At 36.5% G+C, this 25,070-nt stretch overlaps 1 protein-coding gene across 1 annotated transcript in view; it reads left to right on the plus strand.

The window, feature by feature from the left end:
- Positions 1-3,196: 3,196 nt before the first annotated feature.
- The window catches only part of LOC100253258 (30-kDa cleavage and polyadenylation specificity factor 30), a 39,990-nt gene continuing 18,116 nt past the window's right edge, over positions 3,197-25,070 (plus strand). Inside the window, exons 1-5 of the mRNA XM_002281558.4 lie at positions 3,197-3,787; positions 6,294-6,674; positions 16,781-16,943; positions 17,175-17,285; positions 24,604-24,672. Of these exons, the coding sequence (XP_002281594.1) occupies positions 3,426-3,787; positions 6,294-6,674; positions 16,781-16,943; positions 17,175-17,285; positions 24,604-24,672 (1,086 nt within the window). The 5' untranslated portion in view covers positions 3,197-3,425. The remainder of the gene's footprint in view (positions 3,788-6,293; positions 6,675-16,780; positions 16,944-17,174; positions 17,286-24,603; positions 24,673-25,070) is intronic.

Raw genomic sequence — 25,070 nt, forward strand, 5'->3', positions numbered from 1 at the left:
TGTAGGTTTTGATTCTCCATCTATCATAAGATATCTTGAACATTTGACAGACGATGTTTTTATAGCCTGCTTTGCAAATTGTCATTTTAATGAGAATGTTTTCCTGCCATTAGGTGAAGAAAAGCTAATTCTTGAAGAACGACAAGAAATTACTTGGGACATAGGAACATATCTACTATGTCCCATCTTGATCCTCGTGTAAATCAATGTGAACTAGAAGTTTAAAGGATCATTCATTTGCAAAATCTTGCAAATCAACTACCAGATGCATTCACTGATATAAAGAAAGTGCCAAAGTCACATATCCCTACTGGAAATACTCCAGAACGGATTGATGTCCCTATAGGACAATTCATAAATGAATCTAAGATACACCTGAAACGTGATAGACTTATCGACTCAAATGATGTAACTCCTCGGAAGAAGAGAACACAAGTAAAACATGACACTCTAGAAGAGGCCATCAAAATGATTGACAATTTAAAATTGATAAATCTATAGCCCCAGAAGAGGCACATATTGAACGAGAAGCCCTTGGAGAGGCACATGTACCTGAAAATTGTGAGATCTTAGTAAGTTATGTACACATGAGAGAAAAATGAGATCGAAATAATATTGTTATTAACAATATTTTTGCTTTCCAAGTGGCTTATGATATCATAAGAAATGATGAAAATCCTAAACCATGAACTGTGGAAGAATGCCGACATAGAAATGATTGGCCAAAATGGAAAGAAGCTATGCAGACAAAGTTAAACTCATTAACAAAACGAGAAGTTTTTAGACCTGTAGTCCAAATACTTGAAGATGTAAAACCTTTTGGGTACAAATGGGTATTTGTACGAAAGCGCAATGAGAATAACGAGATCATAAGATATAAAGCGCGATTAGCAGTACAAGGTTTCTCATAGAGACCTGATATTGACTACGAGAAAAGATACTCTCCTGTCATCGACACAATCACATTTTGTTTCTTAATTAGTTTGGCAGTCTCAGAAGGATTGGATATACGTTTCATGGATGTTATTACAACATATTTATACTGACCCATGGATAATGATATATACATGAAAATCCCTGAATGATTTAAATTGTTTGAAGCAAATAGTATAAAGCCTCGTAGCATGTACTCAATCAAGTTACAATGATCTTTGTATGGATTAAAGCAATCTGGACGCATGTGGTACAATCGCTTTAGCGAATACTTGCTAAAAGAAGGGTATGTGAATAACCCTATATGCCCATGCATCTTCATTAAGAAATCAGAAATCGGATTTGCAATTATTGCAATGTATGTTGATGACTTAAATCTTTTTGGAACTCTTAAAGAGCTCACAAGAACAACAAATTACTTGAAAAATGAATTTGAGATGAAAGATCTTGGAAAAATAAAATTTTGTCTTGGCATACAGATCGAGCATTTTCCAAATGGAGTTTTAGTACACCAATCAACATACATTAAGAAATTTTTGAAGCGTTTTTATATGGATAAAACGCATCCTTTACGTTCTTCAATGGTTGTCCAATCACTTGATGTGAAAAAAGACCCATTTCGTCATTGTGAAAAATATGAAGAATTACTTGGTCCTGAAGTACCATATCTTAGTGCTATTGGTGCACTTATGTATCTAGCCAATTGTACACGTCCAAAGATTGTTTTTTCTGTCAATTTATTAGCAAGATACAATTCCGCTCCAACTCGAAGACATTGGAATGGTATCAAACATATATTGCGTTATTTTCGAGGAACTATTGATATTAGTTTATTTTACTCAAAGGAATCAAAGCAACAATTGCTTAGATATGCAGATGCAGTATATATTTCAGATCTACACAAAGATAGGTCACAAACGGGTATGTGTTTCATTGTAATCGTATTGTTATTTCATGGAGATCTGTCAAACAAACAATGGTGGCCACATCATCAAAAATTCAAAAATACTAGCAATTCATGAAGCAAATCGTGAATGTATATGACTAAGATCTATGATACAACATATTCGGGAATCATGTGGACTTTCCTCTATCAAAGGTGACTCGACAATATTATTTGAAAATAATGTTGCATGCATTGCACAAATAATAAGGGGTTACATTAAAGGAGATAGAACTAAACACATTTCACCAAAATTATTTTATACACATGAACTCCAGAAGAGTGGTGAAATTGATGTGCAACAAATACACTCAAGTGATAATCTAGCAGATTTATTCACAAAATCATTGTCAACCTCAACATTCAAGAAGTTAATACATAGGATTGGAATGCGTCAACTCAAGGATATCGACATGAGGGGGAGTATGCTTGTAAAATGGTGTTAGTGTACTGTACTATTTTTCCCTTCGTCTAAGTTTTGTCATACTGGGTTTTACTAGCAAAGTTTTTTAACGAGATAGTCCTAACATACCAAGAACAACTTAAAGAATTATAAGAATATTGTACTCTTTTTCCTTTATTAGGTTTTTCCCATAGGGTTTTTTACTAGCAAGGTTTTAATGAGACATATTCTTCAATGTGGTGGACATCCAAGAGGGAGTGTTATAATTGAAGTAATGGGAATATTAATGGAAGCCATTTGGAAAGCCTATAAAAAGGCTTCCCATCCCTTGTAATATGCATCCTCTAAGCAATAAAGAAATTTCTTACTTTCTCTCATTCTCTTTGTATTTCATTTTCTCAACTTTCTCAATTCTCTTTTGTGATTTCTTCTTTACTATTGTATATTATTATCAAAGTAATATATAATTTATCTCTACTACTTTATTTGTGTTGTATTTATCCTTATTTTACAACAAAAACAAGTATTTTCAAAGAACATCTTTTAGTTCTGTTTACTTATTTTTTAAAAACTGTTTTAAAAAATAATTATATAAACATATAGAATGACTAAAAATAAAATATTAAAAATAAAATTATATTTAAAATATATTTAAAAATATGTTAAAGACATTTCAGTTTCTAATATAGATTTTTGTTTTACGAGACATGCATAGTTTTCATAATCTGTTTTCGAAAAAAATTACTAATTTAGGCCTTAATTTGTATGGGTTGCAACCTCTCAGCTTAGGAATGGATGTTATAGCTTTGTCCTAAGTCACTTTTATACACCCTCCGACACCATAGAAGAGGAGGAGAAACTAGAAAATGGATATAATGACAAAAAAATAATAATAATAAAAATTAAGAATTTAAATCATTAAAATATATACTTAACAGCCATTTATTATTTCATCACACATATAAACCAATTCTCTAAATGGAAAGATTTAATTTCATTCTGAGAGTTGATTCACAGAATTTGTTTGGTGTTTGTGTCTCTGCCTTGCGCTCTGCTCTCTCCATCAATTCATTCTTTCATTATTTATATACGTTTGTATGATTTTAAAAAAACCCTAGCTAGAACCATACCTTTTGATCCCTAACCATGGAGGACGCGGAAGGAGTTCTGAGTTTTGACTTCGAGGGCGGCCTCGACGCTGCTCCCGGCACAGCGGCCACGGTCGCGCCTTTGATACAATCGGACGCGACCGCCGCGGCGGCGGCTCCATCTTCCGTCGTCTCCGCGGAGCCCACTCCTGGCGGCGCCCCCGGCAGGCGCAGCTTTCGGCAGACGGTGTGCCGGCACTGGCTGCGCAGCCTCTGTATGAAAGGCGACGCCTGCGGCTTCCTCCACCAGTACGACAAGTCGCGCATGCCTGTTTGCCGATTCTTTAGATTGTACGGAGAGTGTCGTGAGCAGGACTGCGTGTACAAGCATACCAATGAAGATATCAAGGAGTGTAACATGTATGTATTTGCTTGATTTTGATTCATTTTGTTAATTTTAATTAATTAATTTATTTATTTTTAAATTCCTGATTGGAATGTGTTGTGTTTGATTGTATTGGGGTTAGTTGGTATAATTTTTGACTGGGTTGTGATATGAATTTGAGAAAATGATGATTTTGAGGTCTTAGAGATGGTGTTTGGACTCCATTGGTATGTTAATGTGGTTGAGTTTTTGTTTCTTTTATCTCTCCATTTGATTGGAGTATGTTGTGTTCCAATTTGATCAAATTGGGTTTGCTTGAGTTATAAATTATGATGGTATTTTATGAAACCTTGAGTTTGAGAGGTCACATGTGGTGTCTGAAATCCATTTGGGATTGTCAACGAGATGGTTAGGAACCCATGGTAGAAATGAGTAGAAGTTTTGTGCTTGTAGAGTTGGCTGAATTTGATGAATTAAGCTTGTAGAATGGATGCATTTGTATATGTGGTAAGCTTGAGGATGGGACGATTAAATATATCTGTGATGGTTTGGACACGTGGATTGAGAACTAGAGATTTTTGAGTATTGAGGATGGATGGTTTAATTCAAGTTATTCAACTTTAAGGCTATACAAAAATTCCAGTTTCCTTTTATCCCCTGTGACACCTTCTGATATTTCCCAAATTGCAGTTTAAGATTATGTTATTGGGTTTGTAAATTCCCCAATGATAACCCGTCCCATAATAATCTGGAAATCTCTCAAACACCAAGAACCATCCCAAACTTGGGTCTTTTTTTACTCGGTTATAATGATGTTCTTGTTCGATGTTAGAAATTACAAGATGTTTGTTTGGTCTCTCTGTCTCTCTCTTTCACACACATTCACACTAACACACACACACACACACACTCAAACATGTGCACACACACATGAAGTTGCTATCTTGGGGGCTATATCAAATTTGAATAAATTTGGAAGCAACTGAGAGGGAAATTTTCATGAATCAGAAGGAGAATCGGAGGAGATTCTCTAGCATGTCGATGTTGATCGCCTTTTGCTTAGTATGATTGGTAATTGTTAGTTCTCTAGGATCCTCTAAGGCTTCCTAACTCTGGTTTGAACCAAGGTGAGAAGATGATCTGTTTTATTTGGAGCTGGTCTTACTATTGGTTTTCTTGGTTCTTATATCAATAGTTAGAAAATTTATAAACAATGCTGCATTTATTTTGGTATCCTGTTTATTTTTACATTGCTATTCATCTTTTTTATATTTTTTTGGGGTTTGTTGTCTTTTACCTGTGATTTTCCTTTTGTACATCCAAACTTCAGTTATATTTTTTTTGTCTTTTTAATTTTTTTGAAATAATAAACTTGTTTTTGTAGAGAAGGATATTAGGTAATGAGCTTTTATAGTTATTGAATAATTCTAGTTTTAAACATAATTATATTCCCCTGGTCTAGAAGAAGGGACCGCATGTCCATTGGTATTTCACCCATTTGGAATTTTTAGTGGGTTGATCTTGCTAACTATTCACTTTTTTAGCCTTAAATAATTAGGACTGAACTTTAATTATGCATGGGCTCGAGTAAATTTGTCGAAGTTCTCTGCATGCATTCAACTTGGGCTATGCAAAATTGTGAAATAAAGAAGAAGCTTGTCAAGGGGGCTAAATTATGCGATATGGTGGTTCTTTAGGTTATGCAAGTCAAAGGAATTGGTGAAGACTCAAAAGGAGGAAGTTGTGTTTTGTTGGCGATTGGCAGAAAATGATTTTATAAAGTGATCCCATTAATTTTTTGGTTAGCAAGTATTGCTTGTCAAGCATACTTAAAAAACACTTGTTTTCAACTTTGCATCTCAATTATCTTTTTTTGATTAGAAACAAAAAATTCATTGGTAAGAATTTAAAGGTACATATGAAGGATGAGGAATCATTCCCAAATATGTAAAATCTGATCAAAAGAAAAGATGAATAAGCTTTCTTCAATATAAAGCGTCAATGCATCTCTTAACAAAAAGAGTCCTAATCTTTGCTCCTCACTTTGCTATTTTAACCTTTCTATCCGAATTATCCCTAATTAACTTGGTGAGTTACAGAGGAAATGACTTCACGGGGCCACATGATCACGATGAGCTGTTGTTCTTCCATGAGTTCCATGAACCAGATTCAGAGGGACATCAATTTGGTCTAAAAAGGAGGGAACCACATTTTAAATTTTCTTGTTTATATCCAACAGTTATATGTGATTATGATAATCATAAACAATGTAATGGCATTGCTGCATTCTGCTCAAGTTGTAAAGCTGCCATATGCAAAAATGACACTTTTACTTGACTTCTGTTTCTAGGTTAAGTTGCAAGCAAAAATCGATTACTTCATATGAGAGTTCATGCATGTTTTATGGAAATAATTCTGAAGAAAAATTATTTTACCAAAATAATTTATTTGGATAGGATCTGTACATGGTGTGAGGAAGAGCATCCCCTACATATGAGAGCATTAGTTGTGTGTTTCTAAGGGGGCGTTCTGTAATTGCAGGTACAAGTTGGGTTTTTGTCCAAATGGTTCTGACTGCCGGTATAGGCATGCAAAGCTGCCTGGACCTCCACCTACCATGGAAGAAGTCTTTCAGAAGATTCAGCAGTTGAGTTCTTTCAACTATGGCTCCTCAAACAGGTTTTATCAAAACCGCAACCCATACAACCAACAAACAGAAAAATCTCAGATTCTGCAAGGTTCCAATGCTGTCAATCTAGGTACAGTTGCAAAATCATCAACCACAGAGGCTATTAATGTGCAGCAACAACAAGTTCAACCACCCCAACAACAGGTCAGCCAGACCCCGATGCAAAATCTTCCCAATGGCCTGCCTAATCAGGCGAACAAAACTGCTTCACCACTTCCTCAAGGAATATCTAGGTGTGTTAAGAGTTTTGAGGTTTTTTATTAGGTTTTGTAAATTGGTTTTGTATTTCTTTTGGACATCATTATAAGAGGTGCTATCCTCGTCTATGAACTGTACTTAGCTTTTAAAATGCCTATGATAGAGAATGATCCACACATTCCATGCTGTATTATTGCTGTTTAAGTTTTTCTCATTTGATGTTAGAATTTTGTCTCTCTTCATCTGCATTGTGTTTGGTTGCCCTTTCATTATTTCTTTTGCATGGATAAATGGGAAAAGAGGTGGATAGATGTGGTATTAGCTTGTAAATCTCCTAGCCTAACTAATTCTCTTTATCACTAAGCAGGAAATTTCTCCTCTTCTCTTTTCGAAAGGAAACAAGAGAAATTGTGTTAATAAGAACAGAAGTACGAGGAAGGATGAGCCATCCTTCAAATTAAACACTAGGAAAGAAAACTACTAAAAGATCCTTGGCCAGATGGTATCAGAATACACCCACCTTAATACCTCAACTGAACCCAACATAATCTCATTGACTCATTCTAAGCAAAATATCACCTAATAGGGAAAGAAATTCCCTACAAAATCTTCTATGTTAGGGGCTCCTTGCTTGGTTAAGCTATCTACTGATTGGTTTTTCAACATAGGCTTCCAAGAAAAAGTATGATTGTGAGATTAGTAATCTTTTGGATTTTTTTTGGCCTTTCTTGCTTTGAGACACCCATGAGAGAGCAAAAATTAGACTTCCCTTCGCATTAAGGTTACTGAAGTTGTCCCAAGGGTACTTAAGGACATCATAAAGTTGGTTGAGTACTACATATAATTCCTTTCTTAATTGTGCTTATGAACAATTTTAAGAGAAAGGAATTCACACAACTAATTTTATAATAAATTGGGCAAGATATATGGCCATGCTAACCCAATACAATTGCCAACTTTCTCAACCATTGCCTTGAAATAAATAGTGTGAAATGTGAAATTTAAAGCACAACCAAGAGAGTTACTGAGATTTATAGTGGTTCGACCTTAAGATAGCTCATTAAGAAGGATTTTTTTTTACTTTTTTTGGGTGGACACATGAGTAAATATATTAAATGCGCCTAAAGGGAAGTGCACCACACATGATGTATAGAAAGGGTGCCTAGACATAACGAGAAGGAGATAAACAAAAAATCCTTCTCTTTACATGAAGCTCAACCAATCTACAAAATCTATCATTTTCATCGAGTAGTCCTCTATGAGCACCTTAACCTAATTCACAAAAGAATGCATAAAGTTGGGTTTGATGCTTGGTTCAAATGTTCAATGTTATTAAAAGCCCTTTTGTTCTTTTCTTTCCCAAGAGTTCAAAACAAGCACCTGGGTCCAGCCCTCCTGGCTTTATTTATTTTCATTTCTTCCCCACGAAAAAGCCATACCAACCTAAAAGTTTTCTTCTAACTAAAGAATGCATCATCGAAACCACTTCAAAGAGAAAGAATTAACTGTCACAACATACTTGTTTTAAGAGGCTGTCTGTCTAGCTATAGCATTTTATATATTTACATATCAAAATTCAGATCCTTCATGGAATAATAGATTTGGTGGTCTACCAAAGAGCATTAAGGTGTCATCTATTAGAAGTTTTCTCTAGGATTTGATGGAAATTGAAATATGGCTGCAAGAGGAGGGTGATGCTGGTTTGTAGTGGATTCAAAATCCTTTGATCTTTTTATAGAGGCGGTTAGAGGGAAATTGAAAGGTGTGATTATGGAAAAGGGTAGAGGTCTTTCAACGTGGATAAAATTCGGGGACCTTTGTCTTCGTGGCATGTTGGAAGGGATGGAAGCTTGTTGTAGGGATGAAGGTTTGGGAGGTGGAGTAAAGGTTGGGAGAAGGGGGGAAGGAGGTTCAAGTTGAAATGTCGAGCAAATGGGTCTGGGAGATTTTTATTTTGTTCTATTGTGGCTAAAGTAGTGAAACGTTTCTCATTGATCTTCCCTAAAGGGAGGGGTCTTCATGGGGGTGGTCTGTTTTAGTGGAGAAGTTGCGGTCCTTAGGCGTTGTCCCTTCAATAGAGGCTAAGAGTGTGGTCTCTCCTGCGAAGATGTGGAATGGACCAAGGAAGGTGCCAGTCTTTGTGTTGTTTGCTGATACTCTTAGGAAAGATGTGGGAGTGACAAGAGATGTTGTTTAGATTCAGCTTGGGGAAAACGAGGTTCATGATAGAGATGAGTATTTGAGGTGGTGTTTGGTTACGTGGTTTGGGGAGAGTCTTGATTCTTTACTTGAATTGCCATTGTTGAAACTTTTTGTGACCAATCTTTGGTCTGTGGTGGGGGGGTGGTTTGAAGATTTATGCTTTTGGGGGTGCCTTAATGTTCAAGAAGGATTGAGGATAATTTTTTTGCATTTGGTTAGGTGGACTCTAAAGGTAGGTTGTTTGCTCAAAGGGGGGTTAGTCAAGGATTTGTGGGTGAGGGTGTTAGGCCTTCCTTTCCATTTGTGGAGTTGGGAGGTGTTTAAGAAGATCGGGGACTATTATGGAGGTTTTGTTGCCATGGAAGAAGACACTGCTTGTATGTCCAATCTTCAATGGGCAAGGATCTTGGTTAAATTAGTTGGGAGAGTTTGCCTAGGGTGTTGCATGTGGTAGTAGGTAGTGTTAGTTTCTTCTTTTGGTTGTGGTGGGAAGCGCCACCTTGTTTTTTGCTAGTAATGTCAAGAAGTTGCAACAACAAGCATGGTGAGTTGGAGGTAAGGGATGATGTGGTGGGTGGTTTACGTGCTAGCACAGATGTGGGAAAGAATGCATAACTTTTGCTGTCTGTGGATGTGGATGTGCCATGTTCGTACGTGAAACGGATGATAGGTGATGCTGCAACAGTTGAGAAAGCTACAAAGAAGGGAATGTTCTAAGCCGCGGTGAGAGGAATACAACTGGTGAAGGAGGGATGTGTTTGGTTGAGACGAGGTTCAAAAGTGATTCAAGTGGGCTGGGTTTTGGGTCTTAGTTTATGGGTTGTTAAGGGGTGGGGGAGGCTCAAGGCTCAAAAGACTTAGACCTGGGCTGGTTGGAGGGGGGTTATGATTTGTTAAGTTTGGGTTAGGCTTAAATTTATTTAAGATGCTAAAAGGGAGGGACACCCCTGTAGGGTCACAGATGGAGGTTTTGTGGGTTTGTTAGGGCTTCTTCCTTTTGAAGAGGCTTGAGCGTCAATGCAAGGGGGTGGCGAAGATTTGGCAGTTGAGAGATGGAAGAGGGAAGGGGGGTTGGGGAGACGATGGTGGGGTAGTGGTGGAGATGTGTGAAACTTCCCCAATTTCAATGTTGAGGCCTTTTGGTGTCGCATCCTTGGATAAAGTACTCGTGGCAGCAGAGAGGGTGCTCTGGACAAGAGGCCAGACCCTTTCTTAGCGCCAATGGTGGATTCCTCGTGTAGCAATCACTGATGAAGCTCTCATAGTGAAGGCGAATAGACATCCTTGGTCTCCTATGTTCTCTTCCTCGAGGCCTACGATCCTAGTTGCTAACCTGCCAACCTTTAAAGATGTTGTTTCAAGATAGGTCTTTGCTGGGGCTTTCAAGAAAGGCAATGAAGGGGTCTTTAGATAGGGGTTTGGAGGCCAGGGTTAAGGAGGCGAATTCTCCTAGGGGCTTGGATTTGGGAGGTGTGGTGAGGGAGAGGATTTAAAGAGTTTTCCTAGTGGTTTTGTTAATTTTAGCAACTATTTGGGATGCCAGTTGTGGGTTTTGAAAAGGAAATCAATTCTCTTCTCGGAAAATTGGAGTCGAAAAATAGGCATGGTATCGCTTTGTCGACTATAAAGGGAAAGGGAAGGGGTGCGGGGATTTAACAGAAGGGGTCACAGTCAGTCTTTGGAGGTTTTTGTTCCTAGAAGGGGTTCTTTGTTGGGGTTGGGTGGACAGTTTTTTTCTTTTTTTCTCCTTTTAGGTTTTTGCTAAGGGCTTTCCAGCCTTCATGGGGGCTGGGTATTGGTAGGGAGGTGGGCATTAGTTTTTCTTGCTTTCGTTTTGGTCATATGTGTATATTCCATGTGTACTTTGTTGTGTCTTTAATATAGTCTACTTGTTTTAGAATGATGGAAAAGTAAGTGATCCATTGTTTCTTCCTCTCCTTTGTACAAATAACACCAATTTGGCAAAGTCTACCCTCTCTTTTCTAGCTGATCCAAGTTGCTTCCAATGCAAAGAAACCAACCTTCATGGTGCCCATTTGTTTGACACTACACTTTCTAGGAAATGATCTATATCTCCCATGGTCAAGGATGAAAAGAGGGATTTGATTAAAAGAGTGCTGCTATTGGATTCATTCTATCTCAATTTGTCATCCTCTTCCCTTTTGATTAAGAATGATTGCAATTTCTATAAGGGAAACTTCACTTCCTTAAGCTCCTAATCATTAAACTGCCTTGAAAAGTAAGGACTCCAACTACCCTCTTTCCTAGCCTAGTCTCACACCACCACCTGTCTGTCTTTGTTAAAAGTGAGATCTGCTGTGTGCATTGGCCATTTTGGGGAAAAACTTGGTGTTCATATCTCCACCCCTTAGCCAAATTTCTTTAGATTTTTGTCTCCACAAAGTTTCTTCCATCGAAGCCTACTTTTTGCCTCCAAAGCCACCCTTCTAGACCCTACCACTTCAATTGGAAAGAGAAACTCTCTCCTTAGAATCCCAAAAACCAGTTTGAGAACGAGCCTCTGCCTTCCTAACCATAACATTCCCAAAGACTTCCTTTTCTTCCTTCCTTAGAATTGGCCCATACACCTTAGTGAACATCCACACAAAATTGTCCTTGAAAATTCTGAAACGGTAGGAAATAGAGAACACTCTACACTTCATTTCCAACAACTGTAAACCCTTGTTGCCCTAAAAAGGCAAAATGCCACCAGGCGCAACTTTGGTTTCCACTACCTTAGTAATCCAAAAATCTTCCAACACCTAGGCTTCTAACCAACTACATAGGCAAACCAGGTCCACCTTTTGAGTTCTAATCACAAACTTAATCGGCTTCCTTTGCTCCTCATCATTGGGCCTTCTCACGTTCCAAGACAAAATTTTTAACTTCATCGATCACTCAAAACGAAAATATACCAAACCTTGGTATTTAATCCACTATCAATCATAGGTTTTCCTATTTCACATAAGATCATCACAACTACAAAGCTCTAATACAAACTCAACTGGTACAATGGAACACTTCCTTTAACTAGGGATTCCATAGAAAACTTGTGGCTTCGATGAATGAATATAAGGTTGAGAAGGAAGGTTACCTTCATAAGACATATTTCACATTCAATGCTTTTCCAACTTCCCTTTAGCTTCAAGTTGATGAAAAGCTCCAGAAAGAATCTTTGATTAAAAAAAAAAAGGAAAAAAAGAGCTCCAATAAGTATTGTCACATAGATTATAGTCTTTCTTCCTCATGAAAAGTAACTAGTTAAAAATGTAAAACAGGGATTACATGATGAACAAAATAAATGACGGTTTGGGAATATGAGGGTTTATAATCTATTTGAAACACTTGAAGACTCTACAAAAGCCCCACAAGGTACTTAATAGAGTTAATGTGGTCAAATGAACAAACATTTATAAAACCAAAGGTTCTTCGTGGTTAATTGAAGGTGCCTTATATGCACTTTTAGAAGCATAGTTAGTTAACCCAAAACATAGTGGGACAAGCTAAGTCTAATGGAAAAAGAATTTTGAGAACTAATAAAATTTGGTTAACACATTAGCTCCAAACCAAATCTATCGAGTGGTCAATCGATGTAATTACCATAGCCTAAATTGGTGTTTTAAAATGCTATTGAGGCTCATGTCTTAAGGCAAGCCTCTAGGTGAGGCTCTATGAATTAAGCTTGAGGCTATAGGCTTAGTCAAGGTAATTGAAGCTTGAGCCTATAGGCTTAGTCAAGGTAATTGAAGCTTGAGCGTTACCTTGTCAAGGTTTACAACTTTAAGGCTATAGCCTTAAGGCTCTTCGGGCCTAAGCCTCAATTATTCAAATTGTTTTTGGCCTTTGTGGGTTTTTGATGTAGTTTTCATGAGTTTTGTATTGGGTCTTGACTTGGTTAAACCTTTTACGAAATATATCAATTATTATCTTATGATTGATAAATAAGAACAAGCACTACTACAATTAATGGACAAAGAAGAAGAATGGATGGATGATATTAATATTGAAGAGGAGGATAGTATAGCAGTTGGATGCAATTATATTTGATGATCCTATCAGTGATAGTGACAACAATGTTGAAAATTATTTGAAGAAACCATGAGAGAGAGCTAAATTTTATAAGAGGGAAAAAGGACTTGACTTAGAAAAATGTTAGAATGATAAATAACTAATTTTATCATTATAAAGTTTTGTTTTTATTATTCAAATTTTTTGTGACTTTATGAATATTTTTATTTTTATTTTTTGATAATTTTTATTATTATTTATTTGTTTAAGTTAAGGCTTATGCCTTGCCTCATTTGGGAAAAAATTCTCAAGATTGCCTTTAGTCGTTTAAAACATTGGCCTAGACACCAAACAATGGGGATGAACCTTTAAAGGTGTAGTCAAGATAAGGATTAAAAGAGAAGAAATTAAAGATTTTGCTGATTTGGGGTTTTTTATAGTTATTATTGGCAAATAGTTGGTATTTGAGTCTTATCTACAATCCGGGAAGTTTTTTTATCAGAAAGTTTTTCTGAAAAGAAGTTTCTATACTTCTAATTTTCTATTTATTTATTTATTTATTATTATTAGAAACAAGAATGTATTTGAAATAGGTAAAGCGAACACATGAAAAGGATGAGGAATCCTCCCCATATATGTAAAAGCTAAACAAAAAGAGAGATTGACCTCCTCTTGGACACTAATGAGACCTATACATTTATGTAGAATTGTAAGAGAAAAATCAGAACATAATGTCTCAATTGAATAAGGTTTTAAATGTCTTAACATCCATGAAGAATAACATCTCAATTGGATAGGGTCAGAACAAATCTCCCCTCCTCAATATTCAAACCCTTATTACCTACAAAACCAAATGCCAGTCAAGTTAAACAACATTGAGAGGGATGCTCTTGAATATTTTGGTACAAGAGGCCCAGAAAGGTGAAGAGAAATGAATTAGATCTCAAATTGTCTTTGAAGTCCTCCACTTATCCTCGAAAATCCTGACATTTCTTTTCTTCCAAACAAACCATATCAATGAAAGACAAGTGATTTACCACAAAGCTTTGCCTCTGATAGAGCTTCCTAAACCCCTATATGAGACAGTGATTACATATGCTCTTAGGGGGAACCTAATCCAAACCTGTTAATATGAATAGCCTTTGCCATAGGCCTAAAGTTATAGGGCAATGTAAAAAAAATGGTCAAGTGTTTCCCCACTCCTTGAGCACAAAATGCCCCATCTATAAGATATTAATTGTAAAAGACTCTTTTCATAAAAGGATTTTTTTTTTCTCTAAAAGCCTTTGTTTTTCCTAGCGTTTCTATTTGAGTCATTGTGTAATTTAGAAAGACTTCTTTGTTAGAAATTCTTATCACGAGACGTTTTTCTAAATTTTTAAGCTTTTTGATTTAAAAAATAGTCTTTATTTTCTTTTTCATTCCATTGTTTGGAAGATTTAGGACTCTTAAGGAAGAATTACAGTCTTAATAAGTTTACTATATAGGTTAGGTTTTTTTTTTTTCATGGTTTTATTAGGTTTTTAAGGTTTCTATAGCCTATAAATAAGGCTAATCATTGTAAAATAACATTATGATGAATAGTACCTATTTTTGTGCATGGTATGTAATTTCCAATGGTGAGAGTCCATTGTTCCTCTTCTATGTGAGACTTGTAGCAAGCCTTAGGGAAACTTAAGGTTTTCCTATCTTCTCTTTCTCTTTTCTCACTTCTATTATTATTTTTCCCACATCAACAATCTTAATTCCTCATTCCTCATCTTAAATGCTAAAAAAGTGAAGCCCTAGCAAACTTTGTTTGATTGTAAACAACTACCCTAGGGTTCTCCTACATCCTTAGAATTTCACCATTGGTTAAATAAGGCCTTTGTGGACCCTAGATAAATTTTGGATTATTTAACTTGTAGAGCATTTGAAGTGGCACCAAGTTGGTCAATCTCAATATTTGCAATTCAAAATGAAGTTGCTATTATATATCTCTTAGAAACTTCAAAAATCTTTATTACAGTTTCTACCATTCAAGATGCAAATCCAAAGTCTTTGAGAAAACCTCCTTGAGCTTCAAAACTTGGCAAAAGCACTTTGAAAAAACTTGTGTGGATTGCTTGATTGGAATTTTCGAGCTTAAGCACCTTCTTGGAGTTTTAGCACATTGACTTCAAACTTGATTGTGGTCTTTATACCAATATCATACCACACAAACACTCATACAAGATCACAAAACATTTTACAAGTTGCCAACACAAGACACTAGATTGTTTTCCTTTACAATTACCCATGCCTTTTGGGGGTGCCTCAATCGAACCCCTCAATAAAGCTAAGGGGTTTTCGCCTTGATTTTTAAACCAAATCTATCTAGCTCGAAAAAAGATATGGAAACCAAATCTTTCTTTTGTCCTCATGCTTTTAATTTTTCATTTTATGTATAATTTGGATATAATTTGTTGGTTCCCATGGTCCTTAAAAGCCAAATTTGGAGAACTTTTAAGGCTTCATATCTTAAAGTTTGAATTAACTATTTATTTTAACAAAAATACTTATCTTCGATTATGTTTCTCTTTATATTCGACAAAGCTTGAGTATTGGGTCTATTCATGTTTCTTAGGATGCATAGATGTGGGTTGCAAGTCATTGAGGACAGTTGAGTTGGTTAGTTTCAGTAGCTTACTATGCTAATTATGCTTTAGTGCTAGCTAGTTTAATTTTTTTTTATTGGAATGCTATAGTTTTATTGCTAGGTTCTTGTGGGTGTTTGTTAATCCTAGAGTTATCTTAATTGATTATGATTGCAAAGTTAAGTTGATTGAGACGATTGAGTGCTATACAAAAAAATCAATGATGGCCTAGTATGAATGAATTTTGTAGTTTGAGTTGAAGGCTTTACAAGTTTTTTTTTTGATAGGTAAATATTCATTGTGTTAAAAGCGTTTAATAAAAGAGCGCACTGGAGTGTACACAGTATATACAAAGGCACCACATGACCATACCAAGTAGAGGGGTACAAATATAGGGAACTGCTCTAAATGATGTGGGTTAAGGGATTAATTTCCTAAAAAACCACTGTGAATTTCAAGTGACCATAATGTCTTTGTAATTTCTGTGATGTTTGCAATGCACTACCATGGAACTACGGTATTCTATTTGAAGCTGTTAGTCAGAGAGGAGAGAAAGTGAACATACTGCACCCCCTCCTCTCTCTCTCTCTCTCTCTCTCTCTCTTTGTTGTTTTTCTTTATTTTTTTGGAAGGAAATTATGCATGTTGGCAGTTCTTGTCTTATTTTCCTATCAAATAAAAAAAAAAAATGTTATCAGTTCTTGTCTTGATTAAAAAAAAGAAAAAAAAAGAAAAAAAAAGAAAACAACAAGGGGAGAATGATAAAGTAAGAAGATCTCCAAGCATTCATTATACATGTAATTCACTATCCTGTTTAAGAGAAATTAGAACTGGATGGATTTCCCTTCTATTTCCCTCTCAGCAGTGTTTCTACCAAACCAAACAAGAAAGGAGAAATTTAAGTTAAAATCCCTTTTTTCTTTCAAGTTTAACTGAACTTGAAATATAATGGGCCATCATGTAGATAAGTTTGCAAAGTATCCGCCATATTCTTTATTTTAATACACTGTGTGAGAGATGCCCCAGGCAAGCGTTTAGGACTTGATCTAAGGCCATGCTATAAGGAGATGCACTATTTTATAAGTTAAATGTCAGGTCAAGTTTTTAGGAGGCATTATTCTTGATACGTATTCATTTCCATTTACTTTTAACTACAATTTGAAATTTTAGCTCAATCAGTCTTTCCACCTGATGGAAGTCTCCTGCATTAAATATATTCACTATTCTTCCCAGTAGTTGCCTTTAATTTATTTGGTTTGGTTTCGCAAAGTATTCATAAATGATTTACTTCTTTTATTTTCTTATATGGAATCTAGGTATTTTATTGTTAAAAGCTGCAACCGTGAAAATTTGGAATTATCTGTACAACAAGGGGTATGGGCAACCCAAAGGAGCAATGAGGCTAAACTAAATGAAGCTTTTGACAGTGTTGAGAATGTGATTTTGATCTTTTCAGTGAACCGGACTCGCCATTTCCAGGTACCTTTAGGATGTAAATCCAGTATATATTGTGGGAAGTGTTTTGTGGATCCTCATGTTCCCAACCAACAGATTCCACACATTACTTCTGTAACTTATACCACCAAATTAGGCCAAAATCCATATTCATCTTTGTCTTGTATATTGAATGCTGTTCTGTTAAGTTAGGCCAGATCCATATAATTTGCTTTATCTGAGATGTTAAATCCAAAATTATTTGTTGTTTGTTAGGGTTGTGCAAAGATGACATCTAAAATTGGTGGATTTGTTGGTGGAGGGAATTGGAAATATGCGCATGGAACTGCACACTATGGACGGAATTTCTCTGTCAAATGGTTAAAGGTCGATTCTTCTTTGTTTTTGCTTTTATCTGCTAATTTTTTTAAGGTGTTATTTATTATGCTGTGATTCTTCTGATCTGGAAATTTCTCTTTGTTGTAACTGCCTGCAAATGTGATCGAATGCTTCTAATTTTTCTGTTTGCTTTACCAGATTTCTCTTGATAAGACACTGTCATATTGTTACCACTTGTATGTTCTCATCTGAACTTAAGAGATGAGGAGGAAAAAATATTGCTTGTTATGTTTTAATTGTAAGTTTGGATAGAAAAATTTGGACAGACATTTTGGAGGAGTTTGTTTTTATTTTTCTTCTCTTTTAGGGCTTTAAACTTTTCTAACTCAGGAGACAGTTTGCTCATTTTGTTATTTTTCCTTTTGTTTGTGGCCACTGCCATATCAAGATTTGTTGTAGTTGATCTTGTGAAATTTTGAATCTTTCCCACAGTAATGTATGATGTTTTAAATGTTTGTTTGTTTGAGCTTGGTAGAAAATTGGATAGCTTTCTTGGAAGATCTGATCTTCCTCTCTTGTTCAGTGCACTTAGAAGGCAAGAAATAAGTAAATTTTGGATAATAAAAAATGGGGATGACACCATGACATTAGGCTGAACTTATTTTATTTCTTTGAACCCATTATTTTTCAAATGTCCTCTGCCTATCAAATACATACATATATTCTGAAGAAATTTGAGGGAGAAAAAAATATTTCTTTATTTTTTTCCTTGATTTTAGGAGAAAGTGTCTCATAAAATTAGGAAATAGAATTAGAATAGGAAATACAACTATATCACGACTGTGATACAACAGTAGCTATAGCTGTAACATAGCTCTGCACACACAGCCGTGATACAGCTGTACAATCCAGATTTCTACACTTCCCCTCAAGCTTGGTTGTAAATGTTGATCATTCTCAGCTTAGATCTTAAGTCTTCAAAGTTGGTTCTAGAAAAGTGTTTTGGTAAGGATGTCTGCTGTCTGGAGAGCTGTTGGAGTGTAATCCAATGAAATTGCCCCTTCTTCTATCTTTTCCTTGATAAAATGACGATCTATTTCTACATGCTTTGTTTGATCATGATGAACCAGATTCTTAGTGATACTTGGAATTTTCAGCTCATTTAGGAGTCTTTTTAACCACATTCCTTCATAGATTCCATGTGCCATAGCTCTAAATTCTGCATCTACACTGCTTCGAGTTACAACAAACTATTTCTTGTTTCACCAAGTAACCAAATTCCTCCATACATAGGTGCAATATCCTATGGTTGATCTTCGGTTAGTTATAGAGCCAACCTAGTTTGTATCTGAAAAAATTTTGATGTTTCTCTTCTGTGTTCTTTTGAAATAGAGTCCCTTTCCTAGAGTCATTTTGAGATATCTTAGAATATGATACAAAACTTTCATATGTTCCTCAGTTGGATTGTTCATGAATGGGTTGATCACATCGACTGAAAAAGCAATGTCTGGTCTTGTGTGAGAGAGATAGATGAGTTTCCTCACAAGTCTTTGATATCTCCCTTTATCCATTGGAGCACTTCCTTTGACAATTCCTAGTTTAGTGGTATAGTCCATAGGTGTGTTTGTAGGTTTATAACCAAGCATCCTAGTCTCCTTTAACAAGTCTAGAACATTCTTACGTTGGGAGACTGCAATACTCATTTTTGATCTAGTAATTTCCATCCCAAGAAAAGATTTGAGATTCCCTAGGTCATTCATTTTGAACTCATGGGCAAAAAGACTCTTGAGTTTGCCTATTTCTTCCTCATGATCTTCGGTAAGGATTATGTCATCCACATAAACGATGATAATGATAGTTCTTCCTTCAGCTGTGTGTTATACAAGGAAAGTGTGGTTAGACTGATATTGGGAGTAACCAAACCTCTTTACAACCTTGGTAAAACGATCATCCTTGGGGAATTCTTATTAAGAGAATGTATAGTTTGCCAAAGTTCTGGCATTTAAACTCCTTAACAAAATGGGTTAGCTGAGAAAAAGAATAGACACTTTTAGTGGATAATGATGGAAAAGAGTTTTTTTGAGATACAAGAAATTAGGATATCCTAGACGATAGTGCCATTATATAACATCACTATCTTTATTATAACTAAAAACAAAAAGAGACCATTTTTCACCAACCGTCAATTAAGGTTGTTTTTCAATATAATTAGTCACTTTGAAGATATAGAGTCTTGAACACAACTCAACATTGCCAATTATCTTCCCCGAATTCAAATCCTGAAAATCACAATGATTTGGGAAAATTTAGTAACATAGTTCTTTTCTTAAGTGAGTTTACTAATGGACAATAAATTGCAATCCAAGTTCAGAACCAAAAGAACAGAGTCAAGAGTTAGGTCCTTAGAGATGACAACAAAACTTGTACCATCACCTATACGAATCGTATAATTCCTAGAATAAGGTGTATAATTTTGAAAAATTGTGGCATCTCGAATCATGTGATCAGAAGCTCCTAAGTCAGTAGCCTAAGGACTCAAAATTTCCTTTTTCTACTTTCAGGGTAGCAAGAAAATTACCTTTTTGAGCTAGGGATCTGAACTCGATGATAGAATGATTGCTTGAGTGCTTGGTGTGCTTTTTTGGTATTCTCAAACGTTGCCTATTCCTCTCTTTCTATATGGTTCAAAAAAGGCATAAGAGAGCAGTTCTCCAAGCTAGGATTCCTGAATCTTCTTAAAGGTATCACATAACACAACCTCAGTGCAATCTAGGTTCCATATTGCCATCCTATAACAGAGGAGGATTGGGTAAAGGAGAATTGTTTGCCAAGTAATTTAATTTCCACACTTGTAAATTAAATAAGTTAGCAAATCGGCAAACTTGAACCCTTTCCTAGCCTTGGTGCATCATTTAGGAAGGATCTAAGCCAACAAGAATCACAAAATATCCTCAAATTTAGAACAAAACATGAAGTCCAAAATTCTGAAAATCATAGAAAAATAACAAATTTCAATCAAATGGCCTCAAATAAATAATAAAATACGGTAATACCATAGTTTTAAGAAAAGTCAACCGATGCAACCATAGAAATTTCTTTTTTTCTTTTTTAAATTATTTTTCCCTAAAAAATGATCTCTCAAATCAGTGATACTCTGGTACCAAGTTAGAAGCAAAAACGTGTGAGATTGGAGTTTAGTTTACAGAAAAGAAGAGGAAGAAGAAAGCACAAAAAGAAAGTATAGAAAGGTTTAGGTTTGTGACGTTTGTCTACCTATAAAAAAAAAAAATGGTTTGTGATGTTTGTCTAACTTCCTTATACTTTCTAACTTAATCATGTTATTAACTAAGATTATAAAAATACCCTAAGTGACTAATACCTAATAACTAATCAATTACTCTAATTAGAATATAGCAAAATAAAATAAATTTTGACATGTTCTATCTCAGGTTTCTCAAGATAAGAGAGGCCTTAGAAATTGAATGGTGGGATTTGCATAATTATTGGCCTTTCAAGTGGTTTGGGTTGCTCTCACTTGAACATCTTAGAAAGGCCAAGCAGGTTGTAACCGGTATGGAGGGTTGAGCTTTAATATGTGGGTTCTTTGCCACCTTGGTTTTCCATAGATGTCTTAATATACTTTCGTAGTGTTTTTAACTAGTCTTCCTCCTTTATCATCTTTTATCTTTCTTGAAGAATATCTTATCCTTCCTTGTATTTTCTTTTTTTTTTTTTTTGATAAGTAAACGATTATATTAACGAAGGCAAAAGCCAAAGAGCATACAGGGAGTATACAAGGCTACAAACCCTTAACCAAAAAACAAAAGAACCCAACCCCTACTTGGAAGCTATCCACTCCAAGAAACCTATAAGGGAATTCGACTCCATATCAATGTACACTTTAGCCCAACCCCAAAAATTATACACAAACGAAGTCTTTAATTTCTGAAAGGCTAACACACCCCCTTTAAAGGCAAGCCTATTCCTCTCCTTCCAAATTGTCCAAAAAATGAAAAGCGGGATGGACTTCCACACTTTCTTTCTTTTTCTCCCCACAAAAGAGCCTTTCCAACTACTAAGAACCTCCTTTACAGAATTAGGAAAGACCCACTGTACACCACACAATGCAAGAATAATATCCCATAAACCTTTTGCCACCGTACAATGAATTAGTATATGATTGATAGTTTCCTCTTCACATCCACACAAGAAGCACCGATTAGGAAGGTGCCATCCTCTTCTCTGCAACCTATCCAATGTAAGAACCTTCCCCCAAGTAGCTTCCCAAGCAAAGAAAATAATTTTTGTTGGAACTTTGGCCACCCAAACATTGCTATGGGGGAAGGCCGCTCCATCAGCATTAATCAACACCCTATATGCTTCCTTAACTTTAAACAGCCCGTCCGCTCCTCCCCTCCAAAAAACCGAATCTTCCTCCATAGATACACTATAGTTCCTCAACTCAACTAACATATTGTCCACCAACCCCAATTCCCAATCATTGAAGTCTCTCAACAGTCTTAAGCTCCACCCTCCTTGACTCAGATTCTGATCCCAATAATCCTCCACAGTGGCGTTTCTTTGGACAGCCATGGAGAAGAGGTCCGGGAAAGCTTCGGACAGCACGTTGTTTCCACACCAAGGATCAATCCAAAACCTTACTTTATTGCCTTTTCCCACCTTGAATACCATGTTATCCCAACACCAAGTGGACTCCTTCAGAATTTCCTTCCACACACCAACCCCAAACACCCCATTTGCCTTCCTTGTTCTCCACCCAAACTCCTCTTTCCCATACTTAGCCTCAAGCACTTTTTTCCACAGCTCCTCCTTAGCCCGCGCAAACCTCCAAATCCATTTGCCAAGGAGAGCTTTGTTTAACCAAAATAACTTTCTTAACCCCAACCCTCCCTTCTTTTTATCCGTACACACAACCTCCCACTTGATTAGATGAACCTTATTCCCTCCATTGGCTCCTCCCCACAAAAAATTCCTTTGAAGCTTTTCTAGTCTTCTTGCCACTGATTTAGGCATGCGGAAAAGTGACATTTGATACAAAGGAATGCTGGCCAGCGTGCTCTTAATGAGAGTAATTCTCCCTCCTTTGGACAGAAATTGACGCTTCCAAAGAGCAAGCTTCCTCCTCATTTTCTCCTCCACCCCATCCCAAACGGAGGAGGCCCTATTAGGCGCCCCAAGGGGCAGCCCCAAATAAACAGTGGGCAGCTGTCCCACCTTACACCCAATTTCCGCAGCCATATCAAGCGCCCCTTCCACCTCCCCTACCGGAATGACCATGCTTTTCTCCAAGTTAATTTTTAAACCTGAGGCGGCCTCGAACCATAATAGGATCCAGCTCAAGTACAACAGGGACTCTTTCTTTGCCTCACAAAAGACAATTGTATCATCCGCAAACAGGAGATGAGTTATGTTTACGGGCTGCCCTCTTCCTTTCCATATCCTACAGCCATAAATGAACCCCCCTTCAACGGCCCTCGATATTAACGCACTAAGGACTTCCATTCCCATGATAAATAAGTAGGGGGATAGGGGATCCCCTTGCCTAAGCCCTTTAGAACTTGAAAAGAAACCAGCTGGAACCCCATTCACCAGCATTGAATATTTGATGGTAGAAATACAGCTCCACATCCATCCTATCCATTTTGATCCGAAGCCCATCTTATGCATAACCTTTAATAAAAACTGCCAATTGATATTATCAAACGCCTTCTCAATGTCCAACTTACAGATTAGGCCTTTCTCTCCCCTTTTTTGCCAAGAGTCTATTACCTCATTTGCGATTAGGGAACCGTCAAGAATCTGTCTCCCTTTGATGAAGGCGTTCTGATCAGGAGAAATCACCTTATCTATGATTTTTTTGAGCCTATTGGCCAGCACCTTAGCCAATAATTTATAAAGACCCCCAAGCAAACTGATTGGCCTGTAGTCCCCCAAGTCCTCTGCCCCCCCTTTCTTCGGAATCAAGACCAGAAATGTATGATTTAGGCTCTTGATGAAAGAATTCTGATCATAGAATTCTTTGAACATATCCAAGACATCCTCCTTGACAATCTCCCAACAATTTTGCCAAAATGCTACAGTGAAACCATCCGGACCCGGGGCCTTGTCCCCATTCATCCCCATTAATGCAGCATAGATCTCAGCCTCAGAGAAAGGGAGCTCAAGAGCATCCGCTTCTGATAGGCTGATCTGCTTCAGCACAAGACCCCCTATATTCGCCTTCCAATCCGAGTTTTCCGAAAGAAGATGCTGATAAGCATTTACTATTCCATCCCTCACTTCTTGATCTTCTGTAAGCCTCACCCCATTAATCTTAATTTTGATCAGATTATTGACTCTCCTGTGGGCATTAGCCATACGGTGAAAGAATCCCGTGTTCCTATCCCCTTCCCTAAGCCATATTTCCCTTGATAGTTGTCTCCAATGCACTTCTTCCATCGACACCCATTTTGAATAATTCTCTTTAGCTGTTTTTTTGTGACCTAACTCTTCCTCTGATAGAGCCCTCTCTTCTTCCACTACATCCCATCGCTCCACTTGCTGAAGGGCTTCAGCTTTGTTTTTCTCCAACCTTCCAAAAACCTCCTTATTCCAGATCTTTAAATTGTGTTTCAGACCCCTCATCTTAGCTGCCAACCTGTAGCTCGGCCTTCCTCTAACCACTATCCCTTGCCACCACCCCTCTATCCTTCCTTGTATTTTCATCAATATTGATGAATTTTATTTTCTTTCATTGAAAAAACAAAAGGTAGGAGAAAGAAAAAAGAGATTGTAGATAGTTAGAATAGCATGGGGTTGGAATTTAGATGGACTCCCAGATCCAGAAGGCAAATAATCTTGTCAAAGGGAAGCTGATTTCCTTGATAGTTTTTAGGAGACATTCACATACTCCATTATAGGTTTTAGCTTCAGGTTGGTTCTGGCTGGGGGAGTGGTGGGATTTTGGGCAGGGTGGGTGTGCTTTCTGTGTTATATTTCTTGGATGATGCCTTCTTTTTTTCTTTGTCCTCAATGCACATGGCCTGAAGAATCTTGTTGTACTTCTTACTCTCTTAGTGCATGTTTCTGGTTTTCTAGAAAAACATAGCAATATGGCAATTCATTTGTGAATATAAGAATGTGAAACAAAATACCCTCCATTTTCTTATTCCTGTTATTTTTTATTGGTTGGACTTTCATTTTTTGGCTTCTTGTAAAACTACTGGGATGGCCCTTGCAATTGGATGTCTTTAGAACAAGGCATATAATGACAAAATTTGTTATGTGGCTTATTTTACTGCTATAATTGAATACTGCATAAGTGGATATATTATGATTTGAAAGCTAACCACAATTTCTGATGCAGCTATGTGAACTGTCATTCCACAAAACTCGCCATTTGAGGAATCCATACAATGAAAACCTACCAGTGAAGGTAATTTGGGATTGAATCTAAGCTTAATCATGGGTTATCTGGATGTTATTTTTGTTTTATCTCCTAATTAATTTGGGAACTGAATCTAAGCTTAATCATGTGTTATCTGGATTTTATTGTTGTTGTTTTATCTGCTTCTTTATAATTTGGGAATTTAATCTAAGCTTAATCGTATGTTATTTAAATATTATTTTTGTTGTTTTATCTGGAAATTGAATCTAAGCTTAATCATATGTTATCTGGATGTCATTTGTCTGTATTTCTTTGTCTTTTTCTTCTGCTGCTGCTTCTTCTTCTTGTGACTACAACAATGAGTTTTACCTTCTTCCTTCCTTTTGTATTTATGAGGTACAAGAAATCAGTTTTACCTTCTTCTTCTTCTTCTTCTTCTTCTTTCC

The sequence above is a fragment of the Vitis vinifera genome, chromosome 10, assembly GCF_030704535.1.
Source record: "Vitis vinifera cultivar Pinot Noir 40024 chromosome 10, ASM3070453v1".
Lineage (NCBI taxonomy): Eukaryota > Viridiplantae > Streptophyta > Magnoliopsida > Vitales > Vitaceae > Vitis > Vitis vinifera.